General features: G+C 34.6%; 1 protein-coding gene and 1 pseudogene across 3 annotated transcripts in view; one reads left to right on the plus strand and one right to left on the minus strand.

Moving 5' to 3' along the window:
• Positions 1 to 15398, minus strand: part of SEMA3D (semaphorin 3D) — a 194846-nt gene that overhangs the window by 19757 nt on the left and 159691 nt on the right. For all 3 annotated transcript variants that reach the window (XM_010344898.3, XM_074379343.1, XM_074379344.1), the window contains 2 exons: positions 4283 to 4505; positions 1853 to 1941 (listed from right to left, as the gene is read on the minus strand). In XM_010344898.3, the coding sequence (XP_010343200.2) occupies positions 1853 to 1941; positions 4283 to 4505 (312 nt within the window). The remainder of the gene's footprint in view (positions 1 to 1852; positions 1942 to 4282; positions 4506 to 15398) is intronic.
• LOC101048147 (heat shock cognate 71 kDa protein pseudogene) lies at positions 10251 to 11968 on the plus strand (annotated as a pseudogene).

A 15398-nucleotide genomic window follows, 5' to 3' on the forward strand; every position in this document is an offset into this window, starting at 1 on the left:
TTAAATCAGATGCCATATATCTCTAAAGTAAATGTCAAGTCTCTATTACATAAGGAAAAAAAATTCTTATTTTTTGCTATTTTCTTCCAAAATGTAGTAATTATACCTTAACAGAAATGATACAAATAGTTATAGTGTCTTATTAAAGTGACCTAAATGTATAAGAAAATACTCTGCATTGAAAATTGTTCCCAGTTACTCACAAGTGTTCTTCTTAAATCTGCTTATCTTAACTGCTTCCATATAATTCAAACTAGTGTTGACAAGAACATCTCCATAATTATTTATTACCTCTTTCTGCTCTTACTTAGATCAGTGGTTCAAAAAGTTGTTCAAGTAGCAGAGTTTTGAAAAGTTAGTGCTCTTTGTGGATAACCATATTCTTTACAGAACACTACACAATACTGGTGCACATGATTTTATGATATAAACTAGGGCTAGTTTTATTTCTAGAAAATGTGGCTCTGTGCATGCAAGATAAAATCAGAAACATGAACACAACAGCTACCAAACTAAAAAGACAAGATGTTTTAAATAATTTTCATCTATCTATCATCAATCTGCTATTTATTCATTTAGCACCAGCTCATATTTACTAATTGACAAGCAGTAGCAGATGTTAAAGATTTAAAGACATATATAAAATAAAAAATTTCAGTGAGAAAGTTCTATCAAATAACTTTTTCATTCTTAATTTTAAAAACATGGCCAAACTTATCAAATTATATAGATAAAATAGGTTCATTTTTTTTTTTGTACCTCAATAAAGCTGTTTTTAAAATAAGAAAAGAAGACAAAAGCTGGTCATTATGTAATCTTAACAGCAGAATCCCAGTAATTCTTCTTGACCACTAACACCATTGAATGATACTTGTTCTAATGTGCCTATGTGTGTCATAGGGACTGTATTTTTGGCCTCTGGGTTCACACTTATATTTGACATCTGGCCTTCCCCAAGGAACCACCCAAGATTTTGTTTTGGTAGACACCAGATAGCAGGTCTTGTTCTTGTTAACTCCTTGACCACTATTATCATCACAATGTAAACAGGATCCTGTGGAACTCAGCATGTTAATTAACTGTGAGACCCTCACAGTGGAGGGCTTTATTCTCTTTGAAAGCATTAGGTATTTACATGGAAATAATCTATTTTAATAAACCATCTCAATTAAAATGTTATAATAAACAGAGCATATTTTCAAAAAAAGTTTTTCCAAGAAGAAAACATTTATTTCAAATGTTATAATCAGCAAATAATTGCAAATTAAATTCTACTGATGATTTACAAGACATGCCACAATTGAGAGTTATTGTTAAAAGTCAAAGGCATTCTCCAGATCTGGAGAACTATTCTTCTAGATCTACTAACTCTTTTTGGCGGGTGAGAGGAATTTAGCATACATGAAGACTTACTATCATGCAACCTATATTTTTTTTTAATTTCCTTACAGAAAAGCAGGGACACATGATTTATACACTTGTCTACTTTTCTAAATTCAATTGGGGAAAAAACTGAAAAGTAAAATTTATAAAGTAGAAAAGCATCTGGATAGTAAAAGAGACCCCAGGCTTTCATTTAATGTGGCAATTTGTCTGACTGTATGCTTTGAGAATGCAGTAATGAGAGGCAATCCCGGGAGCCCTGAAAGCAGTGGTATTCTACAGAGGAAGGTGAGTCCCATTCCTAGTTGCTTATAAAACTTTTTCCATTGCTTCGGGAAAAGAAAACTAAGAAAGCTAATTTCAAAGACTTCTCTGGGAAAAGTGATGATGTATTAAAACAAGGATGTCCTCTAACAAGGGCTACTCAGTTTCAACATCTCTTCTCCTGGAACTCCAGAATGAGTCTTACCTTAAATATCTGCAACTCCTCCAGCACTACCTCTTCCATATTCCACTTTTCCTTTGAAATGCTGACAACTTTGAGGACGGTTCCAATGTCTGAAAAAATGCGTAACCCATGATCCCATTGTTTTTGTCTCAAAAATTAGTGGTAAGCACATTCCTAGAAACCTTCAAATTACTGTCCTCATTTCTCTTTAAATGCCTTTCTAAAAACAGATTAAACAAAGCATGCATGAAGTGAAGCTTGATGCATATGTTTTGTCCTCCCAAAATACAGCTTTTAGCTAGTAGACACCAGTTTATACAGAGAATATTAAAAGATGCATATTCAGAGTACCTTCTTAATAAAAGTAATATATATGTCTAATTTAGATATTGATTGAAATGTGAACAAGGGTACAGCAAACATTTTGGCCCTTAACTTAAAAAGTTAAAAATATATTAAAATAAATATATTAAATAAATTATCTCCCTTCTGTGTAATATATATATATTTATTTAGTAGTTATTATATCCAATTCACCATGAAAGACAGATATATATTCTTTTAATAAGGTTAACAAATGGACAAAAAAATTGTCAAAGCTATCTGAGGGAAATTGTAGCTCACTCTTCAAATGTATCTACCTTCAGAATCATTATTAATAGGTAATAAATGGAAAGTTTATTTAAAATTATTTAAGTTCAACTTAATACAACGTTGATAATGCAAACCAACAATTAACATTTAAAAGAGATGTCTTAAATACATCATCTTACATTGCAATGTCATGAGGTGTCAGGTTAGCACAGAAAGAAAATTAAAAACAGTTTTGAAAAAGAAGAAGAAAAACCCTTTAATATATACAATATAGGCATTTTTAAACTGAGCACTGGGATTGGAGTATAGTAACATATATAGTAATGATCCTGTTTGCACAAAATAGTCTGAATTATTTAATTGTTTTAAAATAGCTTTGGGATTTTTAAAGAATATTAAATGTACATTTTTTCGAATGCCAAAATTAAAAACCTATGTTAGCAGGGCTATAATTTTCTCAGTAAAGGTTAGATAGTACCACCTAGTGGCTTAATGACATTAATTGCAATGAACTGTTGAAGACCTAGCTTCGGATGGACAGTGAGAGTTAAGTGTCAAACTTGTGACGATTAATAGCAACTAATTAATTCTACTTTTGACTCTTCAACAGCCATCTCTGTTGTCTTGGGAACATCCCTTATTTTCCTGGTTTGGGGAATTCCCATCTGCAACATAATCAGGTTTGACAATTGATGACTGACAAAGGTCCTCTGAGTCCATCACACACATACTTCCTAATAAATCTAACTTCGATGAAACATATAATTTTAAAATTAAAATTATTCTAAAATTGTTTTGAATCTTAAATACCTATTCTAATAAAAAGTTTTGCTTCTTGGAAATTCTTAATTTCTATTTATTTATTTATTTTGAGACGAAGTCTCGCTCTGTTGACTAGGCTGGAGTGCAGTGATGCGATCTCGGCTCACTGCAGCCTCTGCCTTTCAGGTTCAAGAGATTCTCCTGCCTCTGCCTCCCAGGTGGCTGGAACTACAAGCACCACACCACTACACCTGGCTAATTTTTTGTACTCTTAGTAGAGATGGGATTTCACCACATTTGCCAGGTTGGTCTCAAACTTCTGACATTGTGATCTGCCCACCTCGGCTTCCGAAAGTGCTGGGATTACAGGCATGAGCCACTGCGCCCATCACCTATTTCTTCATGAAATGCTTGATTCATTAAGTAATATAACATATGGAATACAGTGATTTTATTTTAATGATACATGCTATCTTTACTGCCATTAGAATTCTCATGACATTATTAGCTATACTTTTATGTTTTTTGAGATATATTAAATTTTTCTATTTATGAAAACATTTCAAGCATTATATAGTTACTTCAAAACTGAGTCTACAAAGTACATCTAATATATTTAAGAAAAAATTCAAGAAGAAAGATAATCTCCAGGAGGTTTCTATTTAAAGGTCTTTACAAAGTAATGCTTAATGTTTTCAAAAGTCTATCTTAAGTCAACTAAGTCAGAGATTGTCAAAATCAGGTGAAGGAATCTTTTGGGGGTATACTTGTAAAGAGAGGGCAAGGTAAAGTTTGAAAATAAACGTTGCTTTGCCATACTTGTCCAAAATCATTCAAGAAATATGTATTGAACATGTAATGTAGAGCAGGCACATTGTTGTCAAATATATTTTGGAATCTCAAATATGAAATTGAAAGATATTAATGATTATCAATTAAAAGCACATGCTACACAATTATAAGAAATGCTGCCGGGGTTTTATCTAATAATTGCTCATTTTGATTTCGATCAATAAATATTCTTGAAGTTTTTCTTTTCATTGTCTAATAATGAAAAATTCCTGTGGAAGAAATTATAATCCAGTTTGAGTTTACCTGTTCCAAGAAACATTACATCATACTGGCCATCTTCTGCAATGACACGATCCACCACTATCTGTGTCAGTTTGTAATCCACATTGATTCTCTTGAGTGTTGGTCTTCCTGCAACTGGGTATACAGACTTATACATCACAGAGTGCCGCTTTATGAAACTGATGACTTCATCTGGAAAATCTCGGGTGGATTTAATCAGTGGGTCATAGGTTTTGCTTGGACACTGAAAAGAAATATGGAGGAAAGTAAAGACATTGTTTATACACCTGAGAAATTCACACTTATTTCCAATCAAGTTTGCATAGCTTATCATCAATAATATTAAATGAATGGACAAGAGTCGGTATAGAATCATGTATACTTGTAAATAAATGGACAACAGAGTCAATATAGGATCATGTGTACTTGTAAATAAATGCAGTGTGTCTCCAATAAATTTAAACCCAGTTTTCCCCTTCAAAAGTTTTCTAAATCATATTTGCATTTTATAACATTTCCATAATAAATTCTTTTCTTATGAAGGCTATTTCTTCTGATGATTGTTTCAAATGAAGATATTTGAAATCTAACTTGAAATAACTGTCTAGAAAGTCATTTATAAACATGAGAACATATGGAAAACCATTATTTTCAATTTCCATGTTTTATAATTTCAGTTCAAATGAAACAATTTTAATTAAGAAAAAGGAACAAACAGTTCTCAAAAATTAATTTCAAAGTATTTAATAGTTTGAAATTGTAATTATGTCATTTATTATAACTAGTGTAAAAATTACACTTTGAAAAATTCAATAGCTCTTCTAAAGAGTCTGGGAAGAAACCCTTAGGGAATTTTATACTTCTGTCTAAAATTGCCTTACGTGCCTTTCAGCCTCCGCTAAATCAATAGTTAGCATGACCTGCCCCCTGGTGGTAAGAATAAAAAGTTCAAAACGGTACAAATCAAATGAATTTTATGTGCCTTTATCCAAAAATAAAGAGGAAAAAACACTTCGTAATTAGACTCCCCCTCCCCCCCGAAAATATCACCTCTCCCACATCCTAAATCTATTTTATGTTTCAACATATTGCAATTTTGGAAGGTACTTCATATAGAATGATTATGTTATCACATATGAATTCTCTTTTACTTATTTATTTTTTATTTTGACAGAGTCTCACTTTGTTACCCAGGCTGGAGTGCAATGGCATGATCTTGGCTCACTGCAACCTCCACACCCCCAGTTCAAGCAATTCTTCTGCTTCAGCTTCTCAAGTAGCTGAGATTATAGGCACCTGCCACCACGCCTGGCTAACTTTTTTTATTTTTTAATAGAGACGGGGTTTCACCCTTTTGGCCAGGCTGGTCTTGAACTCCTGACCTCAGATGATCCACCTGTCTTGGCCTCCCAGAGTTATAGGATTACAGGCATGAGCCACTGTGCCTGGCTACCACATTTGAATTCTTAATGGACTAGTGCATTCTTTTGGAGTGGAAAACTTTAGTCAATTGATGCAGTCAAAGATAATAAAATAATTGACAGTAAGAAAGTTTTTTTTTTTAATGGTGCTTTTATTTCAGTTTTTAGAGAAGTTATAAACAGTCTCCATGGAACCGAACCATTTATTCCTGGCACTACTTAGAATCATGTCAAGTCTCCAAAAACATACTGTACTTCTCAAAATATTCAAGAGGGTCATTCTTACGGAGCTGAAGATACTAGAACTAGTCCCCATATTTGTCTTTGACCCCAAAATTTATACCAATAAAATCATAATGGCTCATTATGAAATAGAAGAAATACCAAAGGAGTTGAACTAAAAAAACTGTCAATGTTTTTCTATAAACAATTTAAGAATATCTTTATTTTACACAAATTTTCAATGACTGGTATTAAGAAACTGATCCTTTCTTGATATTTACATATTTTTCCCAGGTCTGTAGCAGAGAGATTAGAAATGTCCTAGAATATTAGCTGCTTTGTATTTACTTAACAGATTCTTAACTGGATGTTTGTCTAAAGATCTTAGCCTGCACATTCAGTCATTATTTCCAGCACTTAGCCTTCAGCCAAGCAGAATCTGTCAACTCGATAATGGAAGGAACCCTATATTAAACAGATTAAACAGGGACTCACAATGGATATGGAGCTCAAATGATACAAAGCTCTTGTCCAATTATAGGCTGCATGTTTGAGGCTCAGTCAAAGACGATTCATAGTAGGCTCATAATACCTGCGGTTCCGTCTGGTTGGTGTATCATTAAAATCAAAGCCAGAGCAAAATTTTGCCTGCACACAATGTTTTAAAGAGTCCTCCAACTTTTAAAGAAAAAATCGCTTTTGAGTGTGCAGCTGTAGTTGTGCAGCAGCCAAAGTTTTCAAAGAAATAATATTATGACGTCCAAGCCATAGTTTTTGATATCAAGTTTTTAAATAATTAGAAATTTTAATGTAAGAAAGTGTAGCTGAATGAAAATACGAATATTTAGGAAAAAATAAATACGAATTTTCCTCATTGCTCTGACAAAAAGGTTTAAGTGTAATAAAATCTAAGGGGGGAAATAAAAGAGAAGAAAAACCTGGTTTCTATATACTATAAAATAATCTTTGAAAATATATACTTTTTTCTTATGGCAGCTTTTCCTCATGGCATGTTGCCAGTGTTAGGATAAGATCTTTATCCTCTCAGTTGCTATGCATGATATCTCAGGTCTGTCTCCACTGTGCTTACACAAATGAAAAATAATTTGGTAGAGTTACTCTCTGAGGTTTAGGATAGTAGAGTTTGAACCAAATGTTGTTATTTTAGTACATTAAAACTGAAAGAATTTTTGCTTTGATATCATATAGCTGTGTCTCACACAGATCTAAAAATAATGAGATGCCAAGCACTCCACGTAGGTAAGAGAAAGTAGGAAAGAAAAATTCCATAAAGGAAAAGAGAAAGTGTAGGGAAATGCTACATCTAAAGCAGATGGTCATTCATATTCAATTATTTTCCTTTTAAAAATTCTAGAAAATTCTCCAATGGCAGCTATACATCTCAGGTATTAGAAATGTAGTGAGTTTTTCTCTGTACTTCTAATTTTTAGGTATTAACGCAGTCCACCTGAACACACCACAGGGAGGCATTTATTTCTGCCCTCAGTTTTCTTACATTTGCCAGTTTAGCTCCTAGGAGTGAAGGAAATAAATCAGAAAATGTATTTGTGTCTCTATCCATTGTTGTAAAATACTCAAAGACTTCTTCTCTTGTGCTGGAATTATTAATAGCAGAACAAGAGAAGAAGAGAAAAGAGAACCTGCCTAGACATACCCTAAGATGAAAGGGTAAACCCAACAGCAACAAGCCCTGGTTCAGGGCCTATCTCCCCTGGCTGGCTGCCGCAGCTGGCTAGGTGTGATTGTGTTATGCTTGGCAAGTCCACGTGTTTGTCTAGGGCCTTTAGTAGTGGAGTGGGAAGCAATACATAAGAGGAGAGAAACGGTTTTTATCCAATGAGAGAACTTTTCCCCTTGGCAAGGGCCCAGACAGCTGCCAAAGGTTATTCCCCCTGCAGCTTCAGGCTATTCTCTACAGATTGCAGTTTCCTTTTAAACAAATCAGAGGACTGACTAGTGTGAGGGAAGACATGACACAAGGAAAGCCTGAGTCAGGCTTTCATTTTCAGAAGTTTAAGTTTTATTTATAAAGTAAAAATGCAAATGTAACCGTTCCATCTTATCCCCTGCTTATTCATCAAAGAGTCAACCTACAACAGAGAAAGGGAAGTAGAGACCCTATATTAAATATCAGAGATAGAAACACCAGGGACATATAGAGGTAAATTTCTCTTTCCCTCTCTGTTTCTTTCTCCTTAAGGTTCCCTTTCTCCTAGAGGAATTTCTATGCCAGAAAAAGCAAGACACTATTAAACATAGTAAATACCCTGAGATTTGAAGAACTTCACTTTAAAAGCAAATTGTTTGCCCTCTGGAAAAGAAAGCTGAAAGCCAGCTGGAAAGGTTAACTCCTGTTGGAAGCCCCTTGACTCTCTCCATTTTAGGGAAACATGGACTACACGCAGTTAAAGGGACATGATAGTAATATTTTGTCATGCATCTCCTTTACCGTGATCTGTTTTGGGAATGTGGACTCAAGACGTCCGGAATCTAATCCTGCCTCTGTTTCTCCATTCTAGAACTAAAACCAGGAATGAGTGAATAGTACTAGAGATATCCTCAATAATTTAGAGAGATGGTAAAGTAATTGTTATCCAATAAGTGGAAGGTGATGGAGTGAGCAATTATTAAAGAGAAAATAAAACTGAATTCAACATGATACAGAGGCATGAATGAGCTACTGATGCCTAAAATGAGATTTTCCCAAAAGTTTTCCACGGATTTTGAATTAATTAGGAAAGAGTTGCTTAAGAGAAGCAAACAATAAGATGTTAGCTACATTCCTCAGGTGCACAAATGGGAAGACAGTGTGAGACACTGGAGAGAATTCCTGCATCATACTCTATAGTCTTCATTCTCCTTTGGTAAAACTATCATAGTCTAACACTAGACAAATTAATAGAAGGTTCTGGATGTTATTTTTGAATTACATTTTTTCTTTGGTCAGTTATACCTACGTTTGAAAGTCAACTGTAAAACATGTCTTTTAAAACTCTTATTTAATGGGACCAGCACAGTTTACAATTAAAATAGAATGTAAGAGATTAAGAACGATATGTATTCTGAGAACCATCAGCTCTCTATGAAAAAAAAAATGTGTTTAGGATCATGCCGAAGCTCAAGTCAAATAGTTTAGGTAGAGCAGGAAGAGAAAACAGGATGGCTAAAGAGTTTTGAACTTATGGAATCCACGGTTACCTCAAACCCCTGCTGCTGAGACAGTCAACCAGGGTAAAAGTTGGAATTTCTAAGCAATATTCCAATTCTAGTTGAAGAACACATTACATGCTCCACGTCCACTAAGGAATCCCAATTGCTGACATTATGTATTATTATTCCATGATCTATCTTCTCCAAGATTTGCTTTTATAAAGCATAATCATAAACCAAGCTCAGGCATGACAGTGATACCTTGATGTGTTAGAGTAAAAAAGACCTTTCTAGAACAGAAGAGCATTCCAGGACCCAGAACTGGTTCATGGTACTGCATTTGTAAGATGAATTTTTTTCAGCGGACCCAGAATCAAAAGAATTTTATAATATCTCAATGACTCTTATAATGTTAGAAAGTCTAATAATTTGATGGGAAATAAATGACTGTCAGACACATCGATCCCTATATCTCAAGTTCGGAAGTTTTATCTCCTAGCAGAAAAGAGGGACAATAAAGGCCTCCAGCAAAGAGAGGAAATTCTCAGCATTTACCTTTGAAAATCTATGTGAGAAGTTGTACATGTTGGGGCTTTTTCTTAGACAAAGGTTAGAAATGTTACAGAGAGGGGAATATTTCATTATTTTACATTGGTGGTAGTTGAAAATATTTTTTTCCTTAATAAAGTTTTCTTATGAATTTTTACAGAACATTCTTAATCAAGTTTTTTAAATCAAGATTTATAGGACATTTTATTTTCTCACTAAAAAGACCTATTATATTCAGAAGTAAAACCATGGAAGACAATAAGCAGGAAGAAGGAGATTAGCTTAGTGGTTTTCATGTTTCATGTGGCTCAATGTTTGTTTTCCCAACATAAAAGGAATATTAAACAAGGGTCTCATCAAACACAGCAGCAGCTTTAGGGGTTTCTGTGTCTCACTTTGCAATCTGAGCTGACCATGCACACAAACAACCATATCTAAGGGACCTGCAGTTGGTATTGATCTTGGCACCACCTACTATTATATGCGTGTTTTCCAGCAAGGAAAAGTAGAGATAATTGCCAATAATCAGGGACACCGAACCACGCCAAACTATGTGACCTCTAGGGATGCCAAACAATTAATTGGGGAATATTCTAAATAATCAAGTTGCAATAAACTCCACCAACATGGTTTCTGATGCCAAATGTCTGAAAGAATGTAGATTAGATGATGCTGTTGTACAGTTTAATATGACACATGGTGGTAATATGCCTTTCATGGTAGTAAATGATGCTGGCAGGTCCAAGGTCCAAGTAGAATACAAGGGAGAGACAAAAAGCTGCTGCTCAGAGGAAGTGTCTTCTATGGTTCTGCCAAAGATGAAGGACATTGCAAAAGTCTACCTTGGGAAGACTGTTAACAATGCTGTGGTCACAGTGCCAGCTTACTTCAATGACCCTCAGCATCAGGGCGATCAAAGATGCTGGAACTATCGTTGGTCTCAATGTACTTGGAATTATCAATGATCCAGTTGTCGCTGCTATTGCTTACAGTTTAGACAAAAATATTGGACCTGAAAAAAAACATGCTGACTACTGAGGATGGAATCTCTGAGGTCAAATCTATAGCCAGAGACACCCATTTTGGTGGAGAGGACCTTGACAACTGTATTGTCAATCATTCTACTGATAAGTTCAAGAAGGACATCAGTGAGAACAAGAGAGCTGCCCAGCACCTCTGTACTGCTTGTCAACGGGCTAAGCATACTCTCTTCCAGCTGCAAAACCCATACTGTGATCAATTCTCTTCATGAAGGAATCAATTTCTATACCTCCATTACCTGTGCCCAATTTGAAGAACTGAATGCTGATCTGTTCTGTGGCACTCTGGACTTCATAAAGAAAGCCCTTTGAGATGCCAAACCAGGCAAACCACAGATTCCTGATAATGTCCTGGATGGTGGTCCTGCTTTTATCCCCAAGGTTTAGCAGCTTCTCCAAGGCACCGTCAATGGAAAAGGACTGAATGAGAGTATCAACCCTGATGAAGCTGTTGCTTATGATGCAGCTGTTCAGGCAGACTTCCTATCTGGAGACATCTCAAAATGTTCAGGATTTTCTGTTTTTGAATGTCACTCCTGTTTCCCTTGATATTAAAACTGAGGACGAAGTCATGACTGTCTTCATTCAGTGTTATACTGTCATTCCTACCAGGCAGACACAGGCCTTCACGACCTACTCTGACAAGCCTAGCCTGTCATTACCAAGGATAATAACCTTTCTGGAAAGTTAGAGCTCAACTGTCAGGCATACCTCCTGCACCCCATGGTGTTCATCAGATGGAAGTCACCTTTGATACTGATGCCAAGGGCATCTTCATTGTCTACTGTCACTGATGACAAAGGCCTTTTGAGCAAGGAAGATTGAAGTCACCTTTGATATTGATGCCAAGGGCATCTTCATTGTCTACTGTCACTGATGACAAGGGCCTTTTGAGCAAGGAAGACATTGAGCCTATGGTCCAGGAAACTGAGAAGTACAAAGCTAAAGATGAGAAGCAGAGGGACAAGGTGGCATCCAATAATTCACCTGATCCCTATGTGTCCCACATGCAAGCAACTGTTGAAGATGACAAATTTCATGTCAAGATTAACAATGAGCACAAACAGAAGATTCTTAGCAAGTGCCATGAAATAATCTACTGGCTCGATAAGAATCAGAATGCAGAGAAGGAAGAATTTGAAAATGTGCAGCAAGAGCTGGAGAAAGCCTGCAAGTCCATCATTACCAAGCTGAACTGGAGTGCAGAAAGCATGCCAGAAAGAACGCCAGGGGGATTTCCTGGTGGTAGAGCTCCTGCCTCTGGTGGTGCTTCCTCAGGGCCCACCACTGATAAGGTTGATTAAGCCAATTCAGGTATACCTGTAGCATTGTCCTACATAATTAAAACATCAAAGAACCCCAAAGTGTAGCAAATTATATGGCAGTTTTAAGGTCGTGCTGCTATACTAAATTACTGGGCTTTTTCCATACTTGAATATGGAACATGTGCACAAGGAAGGGAAATAACATTCCACTTTATAAAGATTGCATTGTAAGTGGAAAATGCAATGTCTTAAATAAAACTGAATTTAAAATTGGTATCAAAAAATGATGAAACAAAAGAAAACTAACCACAACCCCCACCACTGACTAAAAAAAGATTCTGAGCTGAAATGAGCATTTATTTAATGTATCTAGTGTGGGATAGTGGAAGAGGCAATGCTGGCACCAGAAGTCCAGTCTCTGGGTACTCTACACAGGATGCTTTTTACCATGTTATTGATGTTGCTTAAATATAGCTTTGTTTCAAGTTTTTGAACCAAGAAATTTACAGAAATCCTTAGAATCACCATTTTCATCACCTTTTAAAAAAAAAACAAAAAACAAAAAACTATGTACCATAAAGTGAAAAGAACCAGTTTTTCTGGCATTTGCGCTATTATTGGAAATTATCATGCATTTATGTGCATCAGTGTCCACACAGTAAAACAAACTTATAAAATATTTAAAAAATGCCTATAACTACCTCCTTTTATTCCCTATCAATAAATGGAGCCTTAGTTGGGAAATTCATGTGTAAGTTTTTATCTGTAAAAGTAAAACTAAAACAACTAACATTTAAAGCAGTAAATTTGGGAGTAAATGAAATTTTAAAATGAATTGTCATTTTTACAAAATCAGATATTTAGAAGTTGTGTAAAAATGGTGGCAAAATGATTCAGGAGAAGTAAAACATGCATTTTACATTTGAACTTCAAGAACAAATACTTTCTTGTCACCTTTTTGATAAGGGAATGATTTAAAACAAACTCACTTTTGAGCACACATTTACTAATATTTGACATTTATGCATAACTCTTAAAACTCCTTTGTCAACAGGGAGTAAAACTACAGAGTACATCAGTTATAATAAATTGACTATCAAAATGGAAATCTTCTGCCTTTACAAGTCTTCCTTAGATTCTGGGTTTTCTAGCAGTCTGCTATTTTTGGCTTGATTCAATTTGGTTTCTGTATCCAACCTGTATGATTCACTTTATGACGGACTCTTTAATATTTTATTTCACTTGGAACTTCTTATTACCAAGACCCAGTAGGTCAATAATGATTGAAAAAGTCCACCTGAACAAAATGTGACTTGTTCAAACATTCTATTTGGACACCAGAGGGCAGAAGAATCACTTGAAGTGAAGGAATTCTGTAATTTATCCTTTTGCATCCTTGTGTTTCTAGGCTTATTAACATTGCAGAACAGTGATGTCATGGTTAGGCTAGGAGTTTGGGTTTGACTTTTTGTCAAAGGAAGTACAGCATTCTGTCAAAACCAAAAACTTAAGTATGGTACACTGAAAGTTGTAGTGTTTATTTAACTGAGTGATAATGTCAACGGATGTCACTACTGGAAGAACAACTTAGAATTCAATCATAATTGCAATACAGATGCAGAAAATGTAAACACAATTTTAAAAAATCTATTTTAAAGCTTTAACTTGAGTTTAATATGGCTTTTAGTAAAGGTTCTAACAATGTCATAGAAAGCAAATTAGTCAGCAGTACTTTTATTAAAGTAAGATGTGTTCCTCTGAATTGCAATAAGAGAAATGATAAGTTTAGTAAGGTTTCAAAATTCATTATTACTTGTGCATAGAATAGATAAATCCCTGGAAAAATAGCGTAAGTTTCTGTTTGGTTGTTCATTTGTTATCACTTTGAAGATAGAACAAAGGTAGGTTAATGGCTTTTGATTTGGAGTTAAGTAGACTAAGTTTAATCCCAGTCATAACAATTTCTAAGCTGTGAGACCATCAACATGTGTTTACCCTCATTGGGCTTGTTTCTTATCTATAAAATTGGAATAATAATACCTACTCTATGAGTTTATTTTAAGAATGCAGTGAGATAACATATAAGGGTTTATCAGAGTGTCTGGATCATGAGCAGTGTTCCATAATGACTTCTGATAAAATTTTGCCGGATATTTAGAGAAAATAGAATCATAACTTTACATAAACAAAAATTACTGAAATTGGGCTACTTTTAGAAAACAAATAAGAAAGAAGGCCAGGAGATAGATAATGTAATTCAGCAGGGTATCAATCAGATGAATATCAGGAAATAGGTGCATAGTCAAGAATATTAAAGAATAGCGAGAGAAGACTGATCAGAAAATTAAATATCTCTCTTCATTCTGCTGTTTTTGGCAATACGATATTGGGAAAGTTATTTAATTATTCTGGGTGAAGTCATTCCCTCCTCTGTAAAATGAGGGTGAACTATGTAAAATTTGGTCTTTATCATTCACTCCAGTTCTTACATTCTCAAATTTTACAAGCATAGTTACCTGATATACTGTGAAATGTAATTTCCATGATTTTATGTGTAGTGCTATTAACGGTAAAGTGAGTTTCTGAAAAGTGTATTTGTATAACAGATTTTCACATCACATATATGATGTTCCTAACTCCAACATCAGTATTCTAAGTATAAAATATAATGTAGAAAAGTAGACTAATAGTACTGAATGCTAATAAAAAAATAAGATGTTGTAAAAATGACCAAAGAAGTAATGAAGTTAAAGTCTACCTGTTTATGCATGATTTTAGACATTTTCAAATTTGGTCATGGTGATTTCAAAGAGAATACATAAGTAACTAGTTATTTGGAAGTAACTGCTGTTCTTAGCTACCACAGATTTCTAGATAAAGCCTGCAAATATGTTAGTATGGATGATTGTCACTATTCTAACACAGAACTAACTAGAGTTAGTGAATAAAAATATTTAAAAATATCTGAATATCATTAGTCTCATACTAATAAATTATATTATGTAGTTGATCTCTGAATAGAGCATAGACATAACAGTTGACTTCAGTACAACCGAAAAGAAAATCCTCCTTCCTTTAACCACAACTGTAAACATAAATAAATAAATTTTAACAATAACTGCCATGTTTTAAATCTCTCTAAGTTCTATAAAAGGACATAATATTTGATGAAAGAGAGTTTTCTTAGTGGAGTCCTCCAGAGGGGACTTGGTCTTTCTGTTTCTATTACTGATTGTAGCCTTAACAGGGGCTACGGTGGAAAGCCCATATTAAAGCATGGTTCTCAGAGCTCAACTTCAGGTGCAAAGGTGTTTACATAATTTTAAAGGCATAGGAATTGTATAATAAGTATTAATCTTGGGAAAATATTCAGTAATAACTTTCTTAAATGACCTTTCTTTCATCCTAATAATGCTTTTGTTATCCCAAGTTGTTAGAAAGTAAAAGTTAAGTATGTATTTGATGGTTT

Source organism: Saimiri boliviensis, chromosome 10 (genome assembly GCF_048565385.1).
Source record: "Saimiri boliviensis isolate mSaiBol1 chromosome 10, mSaiBol1.pri, whole genome shotgun sequence".
NCBI lineage: Eukaryota > Metazoa > Chordata > Mammalia > Primates > Cebidae > Saimiri > Saimiri boliviensis.